General features: G+C 29.2%; 1 protein-coding gene across 1 annotated transcript in view; it reads left to right on the plus strand.

Annotated features, from left to right (window-relative positions):
- Positions 1-3,584: 3,584 nt before the first annotated feature.
- LOC127283984 (uncharacterized) overlaps positions 3,585-17,342 on the plus strand; it is a 58,842-nt gene continuing 45,084 nt past the window's right edge. Inside the window, exons 1-4 of the mRNA XM_051309212.1 lie at positions 3,585-3,778; positions 12,413-12,521; positions 12,601-12,713; positions 16,774-17,296. Of these exons, the coding sequence (XP_051165169.1) occupies positions 3,585-3,778; positions 12,413-12,521; positions 12,601-12,713; positions 16,774-17,296 (939 nt within the window). The remainder of the gene's footprint in view (positions 3,779-12,412; positions 12,522-12,600; positions 12,714-16,773; positions 17,297-17,342) is intronic.

Genomic DNA, 17,342 nt, shown 5'->3' on the forward strand with positions numbered 1-17,342 from the left:
GATTAAAATAATTATTTTTTTTATCATTTTGCAACAGTTATATTAAATATAATAGTAATAAATAGTTATTTTTTATGAACGCGCCGTAATTGGTACACTTACCCTACTCGATTATTTAACAAATAAATATTTACATGAACCAAATAACTATTTCAATTAAATAAATTATATTTGAATTTATGTCTTTGAAATAAATTAATTGATACCACATAATTATTTATTAATTGATATTTATAGTCAAGTAACCGATTATTTTAATTAAATAAATTTTTTGCTACGTGCGCTAATTTACTTTTTCTGTCTAATGAATAAAATAGTGACATTTTATAACTCTCCTTTGCGTGAAAAAAATCCCTATACATAAATTGTATTTACATTCAAATTGAACATTGTATACTGCTAAGAGACACATTCGCATTTTATTACGAAATACTAAATTTATTACTACGCTGTGATTGTGTATATATCGCATTTCTTCTTATTCTCACTTACTTTGACAATTCACAGTGACGGATAACACGATACGCAGTTCGTAGTTACACGCAAAAAATTACGAAAGACAGTTGGGTAAGTAAGTATATATATTTATATACAACCGTATGTACATATACAATCCATTGTGGTGACATAGTCACTGCCTTGTGTATATACTCACTCTCTGTGTGTATAAATTGTGACGTAGCATTTTGTCGTGCACAAATAACTTATATAAGAAAAAAAATTACAACTTTTTGCTTGACCTACTGCATAGTGAGGTATTTCAATGATTTAGCTATGACCAAAATTAAATTGATGATTTTTATATAATCTGAATGTGTGTACTTATATAGTTTTGGGATCGCTTTTCACGAATTTGAAGTCAGTTATAAAAAAATCAAAATGGCGGACTCATTTTTGAAAAATATATTATGGATTCGTTTGAAAATCTTTGCTCAGACGTTTTTAGGGGTGCTGATTACGAGTCACTTTTTAAAAATTCAACATGACGGATCCAATTTTGAAATATACATCGAATTCACTTGATACTCGTTACTCAGGGGATTTTAGGATCGCTAAACACGAATCCAGTGTTAGTTTTTAAAAATTTTAAATGGCGGTTCCAAAATGGCCGAATTTTTTATAAATTTCATAATATTTACTTGAAACTCAGGGGTGTTTGGTGGTTTTAATTACAAATCCAGTGTTAATTTTAAACAATTCAAAATGAAGGATCCAATATAGCGGGGTATTTTTTAAAAATAGACGAAAATTGCATAATTTTTATGATTTAGGAGTCATACAAGAAGTAGTAGAACTTAAAAATTAGCGGTTATTTTAAATTCGATAGATTAAAAGGTGATGACACTTTTATATATCAGAGTTTGCATATAAAGTATATTATGAAATAACCTTACAAACTAAAACGTAAATTACTTAAGTTAAAATTTGTTTTATAATAAAAGAAAAATATTGATTTAATGCTCACTTACCTGCTTAAGAAGTGGGGATGATTGAATTATATAAATAATAATTAGTTACAAAATTATTTAAACTTTAAGCGAGTAAACAAAACAATGACAAAACAATAACGAATTTTGATTTATACAATTCACCAACTTCACGTGTCTGCGTAAATCTTATAGATAATTTCAAGATTTTAGGAGGGTTACATTTTGTTAATGAGCTAACCAAGATTTTCTACGTGTTTTTTCTTTTAAATAATAAACTTTACAAAATGGACTTTTGGCCAGCTAAATCATTGAAATATCCCCCCTGTGCACTGTAGGATACGTAAACCTACACTGCTAGAAATGTTCTGAATTTTCCGTCAAAATTAAGATACAAAAGTATCATAATTTTCAAAATAATGTTACTGAAAGCTAAAGTCAGTTACTTTAAACGAAAATTTGACAAACTGTACCTAAAAATACAAAATGTTACTGAAAATTCTACATAAGTAACTGATTTCTAAGTTGCAGTTACAGTTACAGTTACAGTTTCGTAATTCTCATGATTGTTGCTGAATAAAATTTTAGTATCAAGTAACTAAAAATTCCACAGAAAATTAAAAGGCATTAAAATAAGCTGCAACGCTTATTATTTTAATCCAATTTTGCTTATTTTAATCCATTTTGGTATTAAAATAAGCAAAATTGGATTAAAATAATAAGCGTTGCAGCTTATTTTAATGCCTTTTTATTTTCTGTGTCATTACTGTAATAATATTTAAACATATAATATAAACATCTTCATAAAATTATCTTATTTCACTATACTTATACTTGTATCGGGAATCAATGTCTTTCAAAATGGAGTCCTTATATATTTGAATTTGGTAAAGTTTTTTGTTTTTAATGATTTTTCAGAAAATCCAAATGATCCCCTGGTTCCCCACTCTATATAACATCAAAAATATTTAGTAATTTTGCAAATACACATTATATAATAAAATTCTCCATATAATTCTGAATACTGTATACTTTACAGTGTGTGCATGTGTGTTTGCGAATTCTACTTAATTTTTAGTTTCGAGTTATTTGACAAATTTCCACCACAGCGAGAAACAATCCACCCCTTTCGAAATACTTTGGTTTATGTGGTTCCCTTTGACGAATTGCTATATTCCACTCGACCGTAAAACAACCTAATGCTCTTCTATATATATATATATATATATGCCATAGGAAATGGCATTGCTGCATTCATGATGAAAATTCAAGGGAAAAGCACAATTCTGAATAGCCTTTTGCCTCATGAGAGTAAATTAATTTTCATTTTAAAATAACAAAAATCAGTTTCAAATATATGACTAAATACTTTCAAAAAGAATGTTATTTATATATGTTGCAGAATTATAATTTAGCAAAATATGTCTATATTTAATGTGTACATAATGATTTTCCGTAGAGAAATTTAAATAAAAATATTGTTTTTTCTGCTTCTGTCAAATAACGTTCATTATTTCATACTTTAATAGGTATACCAAATTATATATTCCAAAACCAACTTTTGATAATTGAAATTATATTCCATACCCTTAAATAAAATTTTTTGTCTAAATTTATAATAAAAGTATATAAAACGATTAATTATTCATAATTTGTGTTCTCTCGACGATAATTATATACATCGTTGAGCGTCCAAGCTTAATTCTCGAAGGAACGTACGTTCTCTGAAGGAGAGGCAAATTCAGTTTCTGTTATAGGGGTTAACTAAGCCTGTGATTTCACTGTAAACATATATTGTAGACCACTTTTCCCTCTCTGTCTCTCTCTCTCTCTCTCTCTCTCTCTCTCTCTAGTCGTCCTGCAAAACCCTCACTGATATGACATTCCACTTTTGAGCGTGGATTATAAATTATTTAATCAAGCTAACGCTATATATACAGTTTAGGACTCTTTCTCTCTCTCTCTCTCTCTCTCTCTCTCTCTCTCTCTCTCTCTCTCTCTCTCTCTCAGTTCTTTTAAGCTTGCGAAAAGAAAATATTTGCCCCATTATATAAAAGTGGAAATATACATACATATATATATATACATTCCTTCCATGTTGACTATATGGATGTTAGTGTGCAGAAATGGTAGCAAGTAATGGGGGGGGGTGCAAATATGGGGTATAAGGGCGCGAGAGACCAGGAGAAGGCAAAGTATTCGAAAGGTTCTGTGCGAGGGAGGTTTAGGGAGAGGGTAGCTTCAGGCAGTAATAAGAACGACGGGCTTAGTTTTAACTTCTCTTTTATGTCCGCATTTTCCGTTGGTGCTCTTCGCCGCTTTGTGCGAATGAAAGCACAAATTGCCAAGCCGTGAGCGCCTTCAGGGAGACATTGAGACAGTAAGAAGACTTTTGCCTGCCAATCCCCCGCCTCCTTCCCACCCCCCCGGTATGTTTTCAGATTGTCTTCCTTCTTATTTCTATGAACTGCTGGTTTTCCTCAAGAAACTTGTTTCAAGTTTTCTTTTTTGTGCGGCTTCGTCGAACACAACTTCTATACACACGTTTATACAAGTAGCAGAGGAGAAACTGTATTTGTATATTATATATATATAAACAAACTTTCATAACTTTTACACAGGACATTGTTTGAAAAATTTGGTTATTAAAAACTAAACTAAATTTGATTATTAAACTAACTATTAAAACTCTGTTTTTTACGAAAACTGTGATCTCGAAATTATTTCGACATAACCTCAAAATTAGGTCAAAATTCAGAGTTAAAATACAAATATAACCTCAAATATTCAAGATTCAAAAGGGTTAGTGCAAAATTGTAATTTAAAACCTTCGGAGAAAAACATAACCTAAAAAATAGTTTACTAAACCTACTCATATCAGTAGATGGCGCACGAGATTTTTTTTTTCCGTGATATATATATATATGTATATGTGACATAAGACGTCGCGAGTGACTTGGAATATACATAAGTATACAGGACAAGAATGAGGGGATCAAGAAGAGCGCGTAGTTTCACAGCGGTTATATTACATTTTGGTATGGTTTAAGATGCGTTATCGAATGTTTTATTCATAAGTGGAAGAACAAAGCCTGCGTTTATCATGAGGACATCTTGCTCGCGGAGCAGTGAAATCTACGCAACGTTACACATCGTTGCATGCGGGTTATTCCCTTGCCCTTATAGTATAAACACACACACATATATATATATATAACGTAATCGAAACGAACAATACGATTCAGGTTACCATTTCGTTTTCGATTAGTCAAATCCTCAGCGTCAGAAAATTCCTTTCTCACCACACCGTAGCTTTAGCATTGAGATTTTAGTTTAACAGAATATACGATTCAAAAATAAATTTCAAATCGTTACTTTTGAAAATAATGAACTGAAACACGTTACATGTTTAACTGAAAAAATTATTAGAATTCTACATTACCGATTGAAACAGTCAAATCTACATTACCGTTAGTCGGTAAAAAAGATTTGATTGTTTCAATCAGGAAAGTAAAATTCTAATAATTTTCATTGAAATATAACTAAATTTCTGTTGAATTCTAATCCATTAATATATTTCGATCCTTATGAAGAAAGAAGAAAAATCAATTTTCTTGAAAAAAAAAAAGAAGGAAACAATTACTCGTGTGTAAGAATGAATGTATTTGTTAGGGTGATAGAACACAGAGCTATTCAAAGTGAGATTCGCAACCACTTGTGGGTCTTCTGAATTGCCCTAATAAAAATGTTATACCGCTTGGCGTCTTTCTATATATAAGACTCTTTCGCCCTTTCTCTTTTTTCCTCTTTCCCTCCCGGCAAGTCGACCAAAAAGAGAGGGGGAGTCACCAGCTGAACCGAAAAAAAAGCTTTCTCGATGGCTTTAACAGATAACCGCGAATACAGTAGCTTCTTTGAAGGTATCTTTGTCATTTGTATCTCTCCGCGGGAGCACCCACGAATGACAATGGCTCCTTCCCTTTAGTGCCGAAAGCGACTTTAACCCTTTACACAAACACATATACATTCTAAAGTATTCTTTTTCTGTCTTTTTTCTTCATCTTCATTCATCGTATATCTGCAACTGAATTTACCTCTTCTAAGAATTATTCAGACTTTAGAAGAAAGAAACAAACACTCTTCTTAAAGTGGGTATATTTCTCAAAATTTTACTCTTAATTAGTAAATAATTATTATCTAACAAACAGATGTTGTTAAATTAATGTCAGAAAGTGGATTTATTAATTCATTTATTAAATATTGTTTGTAATGAACCAATAATAAAATATTTGAATCCAGTTTGTTGTGGTTTTTAATTTAAGCAAATTTCACTCTCGACACCTGACAATAAATCATGTTATACATATATGAAACGCCTGTAAAGACGAGTGAATCTCGCAATTTTGCTTCCGCGAAGTGAATGACCATCTTGTAACACACACACAAGACTCGGAGGCAGCATACATTAACATTTATTTCAACTCTCTCTCTTTCTCTCTTTCTCTATAAGTATATCTCGTTAGAATAGAATGCAGGACAGAGGCAACAATGAAAGAAGCGAAGGATAATTCTCGTACAGCCACTTCGATTACCCCGAGGGTCAAACTTGTAAGCAAAATCTTCCCTTGACCCCGTTAATTGTCATATTATACATATATATCTTTGAACGTGCTATGAACGTGTATATATATATATATATATATATATATATAAGAGAAAGAGCGATAGAATTATAAAAAGAAAAGGGAGCAAAAAAAATAAAGAAGATAATTCAAAGAGAACAAAATCGAAAAGAGAGAGAGAAAAAAAATTGAAGAAAGGAAGGAAAAAGAGAGAGAGAGAAAGAGGCAGAACGTGGGTGGAACGCAATGATTTACGAGGACTGGCGTCCGGAGCTCAAGCCGGACTCCAGAGACGCCTTGCTGATAGCGTCAGAGCCACATAAGTCATCGAGAGTCTACCTAGGGGTCTCTCTCTCTCTCCTTTTCTACTCTCCCCTTCTTTTTTTCTCTCCTACTCTCTCTCTCTCTCTCTCTCTCTCTCTCTCTCTCTCTCTCTCTCTCTCTCCCTCACCCCACAACTATAATGTTGCATCCTATTCTTAATCTTCTTTTGGACCCCCATTATCGAACCTCGAGTCCAATTATAACGACCGCAATATCGAGGGAATTATAATTGCTTTCCTGTGTGTGACATAGGAAGATTGCAATAACGAAAGCACGTACGAATCTAAAAATATTTCTAACCAATATTCTCCTTTGTAATTATCACCAAAAACATCCCTGTCGTTAGTTCTTATACAAGCTTTACACCCAACATATATAATGAATCATCTATAAATTGTATTATAATGATAATTTGTATGATCGTTGAAAATTATCGCTTTAAGAAAGACAATCAGTATATTGTCACCAAAAACCTATAATTAAAAAAAAATGTAACAAAAATGCGAAACTTCTCATTTGAAACTATACTAATTCATTAACACCGAAATGTAAAAAATTTTTATACAAACTTTGAGGACATTTTTCAATATTTAAACGCTACTATTAAAAATTTCGCAATAGAGTTCATATTTAAAATTAATGACGCATTAATAACCCCGAGTAACAAGTTTTAGACAAATTATTTAAATTTTTAATATCGCTATATTGGTTTCAACATTTTGAATTTTTGAAAATCAAGGTCGGATTCGTAATCAGCGACTGCGAAAACCCCCGAGTAATAAATTTCAAAAGAATCCGATGAATTTAAAAAAATTCGTCCACCATATTGGAATCGCCATTTTGAATTTTTAAAAACTGACAACGGATTAGTAATCAGCGACCAAAAAAACCCCTCAGATACCAAGTTTCATAAAAATCCAACAATTTTTTTAAAAAAATGACCGCCATATTCGATCCGCCATTTTGAAATTTGAAAATCTAATATCAGATTCGTAATCAGAGACCCAAAAAAAAACCCCCCGAGTAACATGTTTCAAGAGAATCTGACAACTTTTGAAAATTTCGACAACTTGTTTATAAAATTACTTAAAAATATTAACTTTTGACGACATTTTGAAATTTAATTTTCTCAATAGTCCTATCCTGTAGCCCAAACATTTTTAACATTTAGTGGTATTCTGATTGAATAAGCTGTGAAAAAATTACAAGAACTGAAAAAAATTGTGTTTTTTTTAAAAAAAAAAAGTGCATATAAATTGTTTATTTAAAAATTTTCGTTTTTTAGCACATTATTCGATAGAGCGGTTAATGAGACATAATAAATATTTATTGCAAAATTTTTATCGTAGCGTTTAAATATTAAAAAATAACCTCAAAGTTCAGGTAAAAATTTTGTACATTCCGGCGTTAATGGGTTTGAAATTTATATTGAAAATTCCAAACAGCAAAACAGCTTGCAAAAAATTTTTGCAATCATTCGAAAATAAGCGAAATAACTTATTATATTGTAATGAATTAATTTATAACTTTAATTATTAAACTATTATTTATAATAGTTTGAATTTTGGCGCCTTTTTAAACAATACTAAATGTTGCCACAAGATGTCATATACTTTCATTACTATTAACTAGCTCAGGAATTCAATTGATACCTTACGACAACAATAGATGACGGAGAGTGGGTGGTAAGGAGAAACTCTATTAATTACACAGAATTTACAACAGTTAGATTATTCATTAACAATCACTTCAATCGTATTTAATTCCGATTATTCATAGGGTAAGTGTATGAATTACTGCTGATGCGCCAATTACTGCGATTTTTATAAAATTAGTAAAACTTAGTAATTGAGAACATAAAACTGTTTCAAAATTACTTTAAAACTTATTACAAATGATATTTGATATTATATCTACTAATGATGCATATTTCGACTATTATCAAATTATTTATTCAAGTTACAATTGAACATATCACAGTAATTAGAGAATGCGTATATTTTTCGCATTCTGCTATTACTGTGGTCTATCCAGTCAACCTAACCTCTAAATCAACACTTTTAGCGTTGCAGTAATTGGTGCACACCATTCGCAGTAATTCATGCAAATTTGCAGTAATACCAGCATATGCCATTTTTAAAAAAGTTAATATTTTTAATAATATATTTGTTATTTCTTTAAGTTTAAAGTATCGTTTCTATTTTAATAGACACTAATAGTGATTTAACAAAAAGAATTAAATCATTATTTCATTTATACACTTTTATTATTTTATCATTAAAGTCGGTCTTGGGTTATACATCAAAGTAATTGGGACATTTACCCTATATTATTTACTTTAAACTCAGCAAATAATGTGGAGTGATTAAATTGTGGCTGAGGACCGAAAATACAAGATTGACATTGAATTAATTTTACAAATTTACAATTTTTATTATAATAAAATTGACTCAGAAGGAAACGACTTCTAATTAATTTATTGGGACTCATGGTTCAGTTGACGACGACGATGACGCCTTGTCTCATTATTATATGTTACATTTTAATTATTTCACAAACAAAAATAGAACAACTAACTGTACTCTACGAACACGAGAATGAGGATGAAGATTAAATGGCCGACGAGCCATGCTCGAACGCGTCGCCGATCAGCGCCCTCTCTTCTTGGTGTTATTCAGATTAATTAATATTCAATATAATATAATATCCTCGATCGATAATCGATACGCGACCGTCGGTAACGCAGATCCCGGAACTATCATATGTAGAGTTAATTGACGATTAAAGTCCATAGGAAAATATCTACCTGTATAGTATTTTGACAGATCGTTAACAAAACAGCATTTTCGTCTTTCTGATGTTCTTGAATATACGGAACACACATCCGAATATATAAAGCAGGAAGCTCTCACCATGAAGACTTCGGAACTTCCAAGATCCATTGCGATAACCTGAACATTGTTCCGTATAAACAAGAGTCCTCAATGCCTCGTGAGAATTTTACATAACAAAACAAGGACTAATCAGAACCAATATTTATTTAATATAAGACTGACTATTAATTCTAACGACTTTGCCAAGATGGATTAATTATTTTACATTTCCCTAACAACAACGGATATTTTAGAATATCGGCTGTATCTAGCTGTATCCGGAAATTTGGATATCTCTGAGATGTCGTTAGGATATTTAAGGATATCCCTGGAACATTCTATGGATTTCCTGTATTCCGGATATCGTAAATATCTGGATGCTGTTAGGGTAAATTATTTATTAAATATCCAATTAGTTTTCATTAATTTAATTCATTTCTGCGGTACAAAATACCACGTCACAATATATTAGTTATATATAAATAAAAATTTAATATAATTGGATCATCCATAAATTTGAAATTAAACATTCGTAACTATTAGTCGTACCATATAACAAAATTTCTAGGACCCTCTATAATTTTCTGCAATTTTTCTAAAATAAGGATCACTATTGTTTTTTTAATTCGATTAACTCATCAATCAACTTTTAAAGTAAATAATGATTATAATCAGAGGACAGACACAAACGAGAATTATTTCATAAATCATATTCGAGGACGAAATATATATATATATATATATACTTTTTTTTTCCTACACACAAAAATTTTGTTGTATTTCAGGCAAACTATTTATGCAGATAATGAATTCTATATTTTACCATTTTAACCACATCATCATAGATATAGATTATCTAGGTTGAATTGAATTTTGAATTCTCATTAAAGATGGTGATTGTCTCGCTATCTCACTTAATTACAGACAGTTCGTCGATAATGCCCACCTTCAAAATGCCGTAACAATTGGCGTGGCTTGCCGCACGTCAATGTGATTTATGTCCGGGAAATGGGTCGTGCCTTCGAGGCTAAACCGTCTGGTTTTAGAAAACAGTTCAGACCTATATTAAAAAAATAGATATATATATATATATATATGTACTATATAGTAGCGATGAGAATATTATACTGCTTATTTTAAAATTGAGCAAAATGTAAATTACATAAATCATTTATACGAATGTGTCACTTGAAAATTAGACATATAAATATTCGTGTATGTAGAAACACATCTTTATGGGAAATCTTATTCGTGAAGTAGCTATTTCATTTGCATAAATGCAGAATTTATTATTTCACATCAAAATCTCAGACGCAATAATAATTCATAAGGCATACGAATGTTTCGTCAAAATTGATATTCCATTTGCACTATTACTATTTTTTTTATATTTACATATATTATAAAATTATAAAATTTGAATCGATAAAAAAGAAGGAAATTTACGAAAATAATTATTTAAATGAATTAGTGAAGAAATATGTATTATTTACGTTTGAAATACCTTAAATTAGTGTTTACACTAGTTTTAAAACTTAGTTGCATAATAGAGCACGCATAATCATTAAAATAAAATAATTTACTAAATTAATTCAACTAATTGTGAAAATTAATTGTAATAAGCATTAAATTCATAAACTTTTGCAAATTAAATAAATAATTGCACATTCATACTAAATCTACTAATACTAAATACTAATACTAAATTTAAGAGACAATACTGGGGGGACAATTACGTAACTTTTTCCGGGTCCCACATTCCTCATCCCTCTTTTCACAATCCGTATTCCTAATTCCAAATTCCGGATCCCACTTATCATATTCCACATTTCGGATTCCGAATCCGACCTTCAGGGTTCCACATTCCGGATCCCACTTTTCAAATTCCGTATTCAACATTCCGGATTCTATATTCCACATTCCGGATCCCACCTTCCAGATCTCACATCCCGAATTCCACTTTCCACGTTCCAAGTTCCACTTTCAGAATATGAAATACAGAATGTAAAAAGTGGAATCTGGAATCCGGAATATGAAAAGTAGAATACGGAATTTTGAAAGTGGGTTCCGGAATGTGTAATTTGGAATGTTAAAAGTGAAATCCGGAATATGGAACCTGGAATACGGAATTTTGAAAGTGGGATCCGGAATCTAGAATACAGAATGTAAAAAGTGGAATCCGAAATTTTAAATACGAAATTTGGGATCCGAAATACGGAATTTTAAAAGTGGAATCCGGAATCTAAAATAAGGAATGTGGGATCCGGAGAAAATTACGTAATTAACTTCCTGCTCGTATACTATAAAACAAATTCAACCGGTTTTTGACATAAAATAATGGCATTAATTAAAACAAACAATTATTTCAAATATGTTATGAATAAAAATAGCACAATATTAATTGTTTTATGTGGCAAAATTTCTGATTTAAATATATATATAATGTGAAATTCTTTATCGCCTCGTAAATTAAAAAAGTCACTGCTTTGTGAGAATTACTGTAATACGCTATCTCGTTATATTTATACTTATTTTCTTTATTATGACTTCTTTCATTAATTTTGTATAGAATGAATAATTCGGCGAACTTATACATACATATATATATATACTTCTCGCCGAGTGGTGCTCGCGCGCGTCATAAATTTTCGTTTCTCGTCGCGTTATGTATTATGCATTTTCTGTCCACCCGTTTCAACCCGTATTTAGAGCTCTTGACAATTATCTTTCCGCTGGGTAAGAAGGCATGTAATATTCATGCCGTGAATGTAAGTGGACGAACGGACCAACACACACACAATACCAAAGAGATTTCTGAGATTGCGCGCTAACCGTGACACACTAATACCGGGAAGGAAACGAAGAAAATCTGACTTAATTGGGCCAGATTGTATAATTATATTTTAATCGAATTCGATGTTTGACACTCTTTTTGAAAATTCTCATATAAAATTCCTAATAATAAATAATATTTCCTCAACTATATATATATATAGCATCAATATTTCCTCAAAGGCGGACATCTTTTTTTTTTGTTTGCAACAATATATTTCAAGAACTTTTCATTGAAATATTTCACAAAAATATTTAGAAAATATAAATACACATTTGTAGCTACCAATATAGCGATGCACTTATATGAATGGTAGTTGTTTTTAACAAACAGGACTATTTGCTACGGACATGGCCTTGAACATATGCCGGATATGACTATTAGCGCTCCATGTGGCGAAATTAGTCAATTTTCGTTGGACAACGATAATGACAGATCAATGGTAATCAATGTAAATAATATGAATGTTATTATAAAAACGAGGTTTGCTGCAATAAACCATGAAATTGAATTTCGCCCAGAAACAATTAAAAAAGGGAAGGCCTTTAGCGATGATTCACGTTGTCAGGGTGGAAGAATTTAGAGTTAATGGAATCAGTGAAGCAATTAAAGCAATAAGTGTGATTCGTCAAACGTCTGTCAATTCTCCTCCTTATTCAGTTAATTTAATAGTAGTTTTTTATTTTAAAAGATATATATAATGATTTTTAAAATTCCATTTACACATATGAACCAAAATAATTTATTTAAACAAATAATTAAAGAGAATGTAGGATATAACATAACCTCAAAATTAAAAAATAATTTTTAATGCAAACAAAAACTAAATATAACCTATTTTTAAAGATTTAGTTATAAAAATTTCGGATAAAATTATGTTAAGCAATTATTTTTTAACATTTGCCATTTTTTGAGAATAAACAAAAATCGAATTTTTCATCTATTTTTTATAAAGGATTAGTTTAAATTTAGAGAAACTTTCTTTACAATCGAAATATTTTATATAATTGTTAAAAAATTGTAAACAAATCAAATTTTATTTCATAATTAATTTTTTTACAACATATTTTTAACACTTTAAAAAAATTACGATTGAAGAGAATTGTTTTACTAAATAACATAAACTTTTGGTTCTAAAGTTTGATAAACACTGCAATTTTTTCAGTTCAGAAAAAAAGTTCAAATTTGTAAAGAAATAATCATCTAATAAAAGATTTTAATTGAAAATACTTTTTTCCAAAAAGTGCATATAACTTGATCTTTCAAAATTACTTGAAATTAATTTTAAATAATTTTTTTTGTTTATGTTAATAGCCATTTTCACCACCCTCCATAAAAAATGCAACCTAAAATATTTTTTCCAGTTTGACTCAAATCGAAAAGTTACTTATATGTTTTTCATGTACATCTTAATAGTTTATAAATTTGGTCGCCGTAGTATATCACAAATAGATTTAATCGTCAGAAACAATTAAATGTCACTTTTTTCTAATGTAAACATTTGACAAGTATCCAACGAAAAATGCGCCACATATTGCCACTAGAGGCGCCACCGTGTTTCCGTGTCCGCAGCGAATAAATATGTCTTCTTGATCCCAATGCCATTTCTATTCTTGCGAGACTTATAAAAGAATCATTAAAATATTCGGAATTAACTACAAAAGTCATAACATTTATTATTGATTAGTTGTTTTATGGTTGTCATAAGTATAGATAAACGACAACGTATTTTAATTTCAGACAATTTAATCGGGCCCGAAATTTAATGCATTGTATGCGGAGACCTTTGATATTGTTGCATATTTTAAATGCTAAGAATCTATATTTGTGTTTTATTGTCTAAAATGTGTTATTATTGAATATTTTAATACTAAAAAAGCTATAAATCTTTTTTTATGTCTTAAATACTTTGCAAAATGCCCATCTGTCGAGAACTGATGACAAAATAAAAAAAAAAAATATTTGAAAAACAGAAATTAGATCATTTTATTGGAATTTCAAGTAAGAGCACCCAATACCCAAAAAAAAGTAAACATTTGCATTATGACGCACAATATATTTAAATATTGCAAATATTGAATAATTAAAAGTGTAAAAAGAAAAATAATATGAAAACAGTTGGTATTAAACAAATACTAGAAACCTTGAAAAAATTTAATATAAGGAAAAAAAATTAGTTTCAAAATCAAATATCATGTAATTAAGTAAACATGTGACGTCGCAAATGTAACGATGCAAATCAATAATGATACTATTTGATGTCTAGTTTCTTGAAACCTAAAACATGTTTAAATATTGATATTGTTACATAAATGATTAAAACGAATAATAATGAGATTAATTTCATCATATATTTATGGAAATAAATTTTAAAAAAAGCCTATAATTTCTAGCGTTTTTAGTTGTAATATTACACTTGTTTAATATAGTCTTAACTTATTGAATTATGAAAGTTCATAAGGAAATATTGCTGCTTCTTATCATTCTTATAAACATGAATACTTTATGTTTATCATATTACGGCATTATCGTTTTAAATGAGACAAAAGTAAGTTTTAAACAAAAATTAAGGGTATATAATTTGTTATTTTAATGCAATGCCTAATATAAATGAAAATTCATAAATCAAATTTTATTTTTTATTTTTTCATAGTTAAAAATTTATCTACTTTAATAAGAGTAATAATTAAACCAATATAAATCTCTTTTTTTAAAACATTTAATCCCTTCATTGGAAATATTTTACATTTTTATAAATAAATTTAACAATCTCTAACCTAAGGGTGGACATTTGGCGGTTTGGATATCCCAGGAGTGTTTAATGGATATTCAAACCGCAAAAAAATTAAAAGTAGCTTTGAGGCGTCCCAGGGATATGATATAAATATATATCCCATTGTTGTAAGGGAATAATTTAATAGGGGTTAGACCAATGTGAAAACCGAAAATCAGACCCATTTTTAAGACTTTTTTTCAAAAACACAATAAAATGAATTAAAAAATCAATTATATATTATTGTTAAGTAGATATTAAGCTATTTAAAAATTATATTCAAAAGGTAAAAAAATTAAAATGGCGACGGTGTCAGTCGATCTACAAAATTCCTTTTTTTATGCAGAGGTATATACGTCCGGTCAAAAATCTTTTTTTAGTTTTTACTTAGAACAATAAACCAAATTTTTTCTTAATTTATAACTAAAAATCTCTAGAAGTACGTAGGGGATTTTAAAAAAAAAAACCGATTTTTGGTCCTGTAAAAAATAATTTTCGGCGCTGAGCGTCAACGCCAATTTCATGGAGGTCAATTTTCATAATTTTTTTGGATACTGGCATTTGGTATTGAATTAATACTGACCGAGTACTGCAGTGGGATTACTAATAGCGCTAGTCGCTATATGTAGCGCTTTTTGTTATTTAGAATTAAAAACTTACATATTTTTAGTGAAATTTGTTCCAAATCATGGACAAAATAAAATACCGTTGACAATTTCTTCAAAGCTTAAACTTCACAGTGGTCTAACCCCTTAATGTTAATTTCAAGAAATAAGAATTTCTATTCTCTTAATAAATGATTTTAAATTATATATTAAATGCCTCTACAAAGAAAATACTAATATTTTCAGCCACTCACAATTCTGACAGAAGAAGATAGAAGAGATGTATTTCCATTTCAAAATTTTTTCAATATTTACCACGACTCAGAAATAATAAATACCTTTTTAAACTTTAACATCGAGAAAATTGTTTTCATTATATCAGAAGATTTAAAAGATGGTATAATACTAGCTAAATTTTTAAGTGACAATAATAGAGTGCTACCTGATAAAAATTTTTATAATAATCATGAATCCCTATTCAATGATATAGAGCAAGTTTATTATCTATATTACAGTTTAAAAACATCGGCTTATATCTTAGTTTGTTCTAAAAATTTGCTGAATAATATATTATTATCATATATGACAAAGAAGACATTTGAATTGGCAGAAAAATTTAAATTTGCAATAACATGTTCAGAAGAGATTTCTGATAATACATTAGACTCAATGTTTCAAATTACATCAAATCTTTTGTACTTTCAACATCCAAAAGATAGTAATATTGTTATTTTTATTCCATTAAGTATAAAAGAAAATTCCTTTACTAAATTTATGGACGATTTATACAAATTAGAACTATACTTTTACCAAAAAGGATATTTTATAAATCAAAGTGAAAACAAATTAAACACTTATAAAGAACAAATAGAATATAATATATTAAAGCAGCATATTAAGAATGATAGAGATAATACTTCTACAGTAATAACTGGTTTCTTTACTTATTTATTTAAAGAACCGCAATTAATTTTTACTAATACTTTCTTAACAGGACAGAAGCATTTAGTAATTTTTCATTCATTATTAAAATGGAATGAAACTGAAGAAAATTTTCAATTTTTAAAAGACAAAGCTTTCTATTCATTCAATAGTAGTATGGATAAAGCTTCATTAATTAATACGAATTTAAAATTTATATTTACTTTCTCAAATTGGTTACAAATAATAGATAAAAACATAAAAATACAATCAAATGATAATTATTCAATTTCTTATTTTATTTACGAACTTTGTAACAGTAATCTTCAAATTGAATACGTAAGACTAGTTTGTTTTTTAAAATATATGGTGGAAGGCAATAATTTGATATATAGTGGATTGACATACACATGGTTTAGTTATTTACAATCTTTTACTATAGATTATTATTTTCAAGAAGAAAAAGTATGGTTATACAGAGTAGTCTCACTATATGGAAATTTAATGAAAAACAATGTGTCTACACTGTCCAACGAATTTCAAAACTTGTACGAAGAAATACCAAAAAGTGATGGAATAAAGCGGCATTTAATGATTAGCGCTTTTCGCGTTATTATCGATTCACTTAATTCGCAAGCTGAATATTTGTGCTTTCCACTATCTGAATACGGCTACAAACTGCAAGTTAAAGGAATATCATTAGTCTTTGACAATAGTTTTACTGAAAATTATTGTGACGGAAAAGTGATAATCCTAGAGATTATGGCTCTTGATAGAATTATTTTTGATGAAGAATCGGAAATTAGAATGGATATTGAACAACTCATTATAGTTGCACCAATTTGGGAAATTACTAGCAACATAAATATAAATTTACAAGGTTATGATGGAAGAAATTTAGAAATTACAGAAAATTTGGTAAGTTATAACAGAAATGTTTATTTTAAAAAATGTTTAAACTTCT

Source organism: Leptopilina boulardi, unplaced genomic scaffold (genome assembly GCF_019393585.1).
Source record: "Leptopilina boulardi isolate dan_hultmark-lab unplaced genomic scaffold, ZJU_Lbou_2.1 LbouV2_316, whole genome shotgun sequence".
Classification (NCBI taxonomy): domain Eukaryota; kingdom Metazoa; phylum Arthropoda; class Insecta; order Hymenoptera; family Figitidae; genus Leptopilina; species Leptopilina boulardi.